This window comes from Ambystoma mexicanum, chromosome 4p (assembly GCF_040938575.1).
Source record: "Ambystoma mexicanum isolate Mex_15411 chromosome 4p, UKY_AmexF1_1, whole genome shotgun sequence".
In the NCBI taxonomy this organism is placed as follows: domain Eukaryota; kingdom Metazoa; phylum Chordata; class Amphibia; order Caudata; family Ambystomatidae; genus Ambystoma; species Ambystoma mexicanum.
The window spans coordinates 162,773,088-162,779,087 of NC_090927.1; the positions used below are offsets into that span (position 1 = coordinate 162,773,088).

Consider the following 6,000-nt stretch of genomic DNA (forward strand, 5'->3'; position numbering starts at 1 on the left):
GAGCCTATCTGAATATGAAAAATAAGGCAAGCTTTATTGATAAAGGCACCTTTGTTGGGGGACCACTTGCAGGGCATCCCCCAATGCGAGAGGAGTGTTAGGAAGAATGCTAATCTATGGCTAATTTCCCTCATCTAGTGAGTCCCCCAGCAGCTTTGCTGGACTTCTGGAGTATATTTCTTTCACTTGTTAAGAGTGTGAGCTTTTCCCCCACTCTTACCCATGTTTTGCCATGTGTCTTTTACCTGTTTTTATGATTGTGGACTCTGAAGTACACCACTTCAGTAGCCCCCTTCTTTTGTGTGTTACACAGCACCTTCAGTGCAGTAACACAGGGTTGTCTTTTAGACTTCCCACCGACTCCATTTCTGGGGCTGACTACAGTCCCCCAGAAAAGGATAAAGTTGCCATTAACTTTACTTAGTCAATTTACCACAGATCCAGTACACCCCATCTTCCATTGTGTACTGGAAAGGGTTACTTCGTATCCCTTTGTATCTGTACCTCCTAGAGCATTGTTTCGCTCTTTTACATTTAGACTTGGCTGGTGGCAGTGGTATCTACCCTAACTTTTCTACCACGATTATATTAGATAAACGTGGTATTGTTTTAGGCTATTATATTAGCCTCGAACTTAAACCCACTTGACCAAATACTTTTTCTTTTGGCTCCGGTCGGGTTTATTCTCCATGAAGTCCTTCTTGTGTCTTACTTTGCGCGGCAAACCAGGTTTGCCTCCTTTGTTCACCGTCTTTTGGCGGGCTTCTGCTCAGAAGCCCTCCTCTAGGCGCCTGGGTGTCTAGGTGGGCTGAATGTGAGGGAGGGGTGTAGTCACCCCTGCACAGGGTATCCTAGGAGACCCAAGTTGCACTTTGCCATGATTGGCTGAGGTGGTTGTCCGGGCCGGACAACCCCCCTTCTGCGTGATTGACAGCCAGGCTGTGTGAATGGGGGATTTTCGCAAAAAAGGCAGGTCTCTTGGGCTAGAAGTCAGAGAGTCGCCACTGGAACTACAAGGAACCGAAGAGAAGCAGAGAAGAAGTGAATTGCTGCAACTACCCCGTCCCGGTGAAGCCCTGCTGCAGTCCTGAGCTATCTACCCTTCGACGACCAGAGAAGATCCAGTCCGGAGTCTTCTTCCTTTGAGCTTGGTGGGGATACCCAGCTCATCTTCCACAGCCAGAGGATCCTCTTCTTGGTCGAAATCGTTACACACTGCTGTAGTGGTCCGGATAGCCATCTGAAGTGCCTCTCCTGTTTTTACGGAGCGCCCCTTTTATTCATCGTCGCTGCCGCCGGCTTCATCCCTGTGTGGTGCAGGCCCCTCCAGACATCCTCCTTCACATCGAAGCTCCAGGAACCGTGGGTCTGCGGGAAACCAACAGGAACAACTGCCAGGGCACCAGCTTCTCCACTGAATAAGGTACTGTGTTCTGCTTGAGGAATTAGGGTGAATCTCTTTTCTTCATCTCCAAGGCTTGCCCTTGTCTTCCCTCCTTCTTATAACTTTTGCTTCCGAACATTGACAATATCAAAGTACTCTTGGCTACGTTGAATCGTGAACTGTCCGACTGTGTGATCCTCGACAACAGGCACCTGGTGTCACTTGACCCTGGCTCCGGCCCTTTGACTCTTGAATTCCTGTCTATGAATGTTCTTCGATTCTGTCTGGCAAACTATAATATTGCCTATGATTTTTGACTCCAACTCCCTCTGGGTATCTCAGGTGCGAAGTGTTTTTTTGCCCTGGTAGCATTTCTTGTCACGGATACGCGGTTATTTAGTAGACCAAACTGTCAAAAAGTGATCGCAATCATATTCACGGTAATGTGTCTTGTTTCATAACACCGGTCCATTCAAACACAGGGTACTTACCTTGAGTCATACCGTACAAAGTGAATTGGTTAGTTGTAGTATATTTTACGTGTGGTTTTGAATTTAATAGAAGTTTTGTGTTTATAACAAATGGTTTAAAAATAAATATACTTATATTTTTCTACCTGAAACCTTGAGTCAGTGTTTGTTTGAGTCACAGTAATTGTGGTCCCTTTGTATAATCTTTGCTACTGCTCATATACCCTTGAGATAAGCCTGGCTGCTCCACTACTGCTACCAATTTAACATAGTAGTACAGGCTTGTACCAAAGGCAAAACATGTATTGCCACCTGTAGTCTTAATTGTGTGTAGTGGCCCCTAAGGGCACTGCACAGGATTCTGCCTAACAAGGGCTCATGAAGACCTTTTTCCTTTTATTCCTGGAGCTTTTTGGGCTGCGGTTTGAGGTCCCACAAAGGACTAATTCAGTATTACATTCCATTGTGGCACCAGACCAAGAAGGGGCAAACGCCTGTCAGCATATGCGATTCACTGGCACCTGTGACGAATCGTGGGATCACGTCACTTCTCTCCATGGGGAGCCCTTTCCTGTGAGAATAGGGAGGTGAGGCTGCTACCTGATATTTATGTTTATTTTTTTGTTCCCACTAGTGGTGGTAAAAAAAAGCCGGAGGACCACACAGGGAGGGACTTCCCTCATAGGGATGGTGACTCCCGTCCCATGGTGGAATTCGCAAACCCGCTTATATTTTGAGTACCCAAAATGTCTAAGATCGAAAGAAAAGCCTCTGACAGTACCACTGTATGTTATTGTGACACTACTCCTTGTCCTCCTTGTCTTCCTATTAAACCTAATTCATTGTTTTATGAAAATACTGTTAAGGAGATGATTACTCTCCAAAGTACTGAGAAGAGGGAGACCTGGAGAGTGCATCATCGACACAGACAAGGGTCATTGACATTGCACTGAGGAGAACCCTTCTACAGACCATAAAAACAAAGGACTGCTTGAAAGGGAATCTGGGAAAGCAGAGAAAAGCCAGCGTTGAAGACGCACCTCCCCGGGAAGTTCAAACCCACGACGCTGGATGGAGAAACACGTCCTCAGTTGAGAGGGTGATGATGCAAGGTTGGAGGAAGCCTTCGGGAGCTGGAAGGAGGCCCGACCAATACAGAGGTGATCATCCGGTTGACAGTGACATGACCTCAACGAGGTTCACCGGTAGGTCCCTTAACGCTGATACCGGTGAACTTGAGGCCCTGCATAACTAAAGCGTGGCTGAGAGAAGCCACAAAAGCAGAAGAGCGGTCCAAGCCTCCCAGGAAGAACCAGCGACGTGGTCCCAGGAAGAAAGATGTAACAGGAACCACGTCTCAGTAATTCTTGCAAAGCTCAAAGCATCGGGAGTGATCTCCGTCGTCGCAGTGATTGCGGTAAGAGGAAGCAAAGTAAATTAAGGATTTGGGAGTGTTCTCCCTTGCCTCAGTAATTGTTGCGAATCTGACCACAACGTCTCAGGAATAATCTCCCTCATCTCAGTTATTCTAGCAAAGAAAACCAAAGACTCGGGAGTAGTCTCCCGCACAAGAATACTTATGGTAACAGTAAGCAAAAAACGATTCTTTAGAGCTACCTGCCCAAAGGCTGTGTCGTTCCTCGAGCTGTCGTCGAGTGGCAAGTGCTTAGAGGAAGAACGGATAATGCAAGTGTGGCAGCCTAGCACATATCCTGCTAGAGAGCAGGGTCCCTGAAAAGCAGCAGAGGCTGGTTTTCCCCTCAACATGTGTGCATGGAGACATGTGACTCGCATGTGTCTTGTGTCACAGAAACCATCCACTGTGCTAAATAGGCTTTCAATGCTGAGGATTGAGGCGCTGTTGCCCCATTGCCAAACACAGCTGTGTTCCTTTTCAAATATCCTTCATTCCTACAGGGTAGAATTGTAATGCTCTTGCCACATCCAGAGTGTGCAGGCGCCACATCCAGAGTGTGCAGGCTCCTTTTCGGCTCTGTGCTAGGGCATGGGTAGAAAATGGGCAGTGAAATGTCTTCATCGATATAGAAACTGGTTATATATAGTCTTGGGCAAAAAGCGTGGGTTAGTTTTAATTGCAACCTTTTTCTTGTGAACAATGATGTAAGGGTCAGCCCGCATAAGGCCTGCAATTCCGAGCGTCTGCGTGCTACTAGAAAGGCGGTTTTCAGAGGTACCAACTTCAAAACTGAGGCTGAAGGCTCGAAAGGCCTGCGCATGAGCGCCGCCATTACAGAGTGGAGATCCCAGCGCCGTGGGGCCTCATTCTCAGTGGGTGAAGTCCCAGCAGCCACTGAAGGGGTCGCTAAGGACACTGCTTTATTTTGGTGGTTTAGATCGGCTCCCTTTGCTGCCAAGTACATTTTTCAGACGTCCACAGACACTGCATATTCTGCCAAGCCTGCCATAAAGGGCAAGAAGTCATCCACATTCGCCATTTTCCCCAGGCAGCTATGGCAGAAAGGTGTCGATTTATTTGCTTATTGAGATCTGGTGGTCCCTTACCTGGCGGCCTTCATGATCTCTTTTCTTTCAGACAGCCATATGCAGCCACAGAGTGTGTCCTCAGGGACCAAGCTGCCAAGACAAGCGATTGAGGGTCCGTATGTAAAACCATGTCAGCTGACTGGGCAGGGGCCAGGGAGCTGGCATTTCAGGTTTTTGAGGTCCCTGTCCATCCCAGGAGGTATGAATACTAGAATATTTCGGCCAGAAAGAGGCTACCAGTATTATGTGACACCTGTTCACGTCAGTGTGTGTAATACCCTTGGAAGTATGGGCAGAGGCGGAAAATGGGGTTGGTACCTTGGCATATGTCCGTGTGTGGCAAATGCCTCATACCTATACACAAGCCAAAACTGTTAGCTTTGGTAATGCTTGTTTCTGTCAGTACTTCAGTGCAAGGAACAGCTGTGAGGGCCCACACATTGCTTATAAATGAAGTAGCTGGAGGCACATGGTTAAGCCATTTTTATCACTCCTGGGGTAATTTACAGTTCAGCCATTAACTCGCAGAAAACTGCTTAGAAATAGACAAAACTAGACATTTCCTTGTGGCCATGCACTTGTGTGCTACATTGTGTTTTATGTAAAAGGCAGCCTTTCTCTTTCAGAGACATTCCCCGAAAATGGAGGGATAGTTTTTATTTTATGGTTTATAGTGTGAACCTAGCTCAAGAGCAGCTGTGAGCTTTACAACAGCACTGGGCTTGGTATATAACCCAGTAGTGCAGTACTGTTTGTTGGTGCCGGCGGGGCCGGCTTGTTTTGTCGGGCACTTTAACGATCACCACAGTTTAATTTCATGCCCATCTTGCCTGGATAGTCAAGCCTTGTCCCATATCCCCCTGATTTTTTTGATTTTCATCTGCTCTGCCCATTCTTTTAAACATGCCTGTGTTACCAATACCAGCACTGCTTATTAAATGAGTTGAAACACATTAAGAACTATTGCAGGCTCTATGTATTGTTAGCGTTTAAACCGAGTCCTTGGGACAGGATAAGGTCGTGCTAATCGCTTTTCCTATTAATCCCAGGTTCTTGGTGAGGTTTCGCTACCAAACAAAACAGTGCAGACGATGGATGTGACACGTGATGGTCACGTTGTTGCCGTGGCCGGAGTTGGAGGGAATCTTCGTATTGCTGAGCTGTGTTAATGGGCTGTAACCTCAAAGGCACGGAGAAACAGTCTCAACAAACAGGAATGTCTCCAATAGACCGGCAATGTGTTTATGACTGGCTGATGTAAATGGACCTGGAGCCGCCTTATGCTTCGGATTTCAACCACTTTTATTAAAGTACCCCACTTGAGTTCTACTTTTGCACAAACCTTTTTTTCTCAAATATAAAAATAAAAATGTATATTGCACTAAATGAAACGAACAGCAAGTCTTTGCGTGGTTTGCCACGTCAACTGCTCTTTTAATATTATGTGTGTTCTCCAGCAAGGAGCTTCCCAGTATTCATAAACTTTCGAATATTCCAAACATGTTTTCTTACGCTTTCGATTTTTTTCTTTTTTGTCTGTTTTTTATTTCTTTCATTCGTTCTTTATTTTTCTCCTTATTGTTCCGATTGGTTTTCCTATTTATTCTTTTGTTTTATGTGTTTCTTATTCTCTTGTATTCT

The 6,000-nt window shown here is 46.1% G+C and overlaps 1 protein-coding gene across 1 annotated transcript in view; it reads left to right on the plus strand.

Annotated features, from left to right (window-relative positions):
- Window positions 1-5,688, plus strand: part of LOC138453097 (small ribosomal subunit protein RACK1-like) — a 269,185-nt gene extending 263,497 nt beyond the window's left edge. The window contains exon 8 of the mRNA XM_069605613.1: window positions 5,409-5,688. Within this exon, the coding sequence (XP_069461714.1) occupies window positions 5,409-5,528 (120 nt within the window). The 3' untranslated portion in view covers window positions 5,529-5,688. The remainder of the gene's footprint in view (window positions 1-5,408) is intronic.
- Window positions 5,689-6,000: the final 312 nt, after the last annotated feature.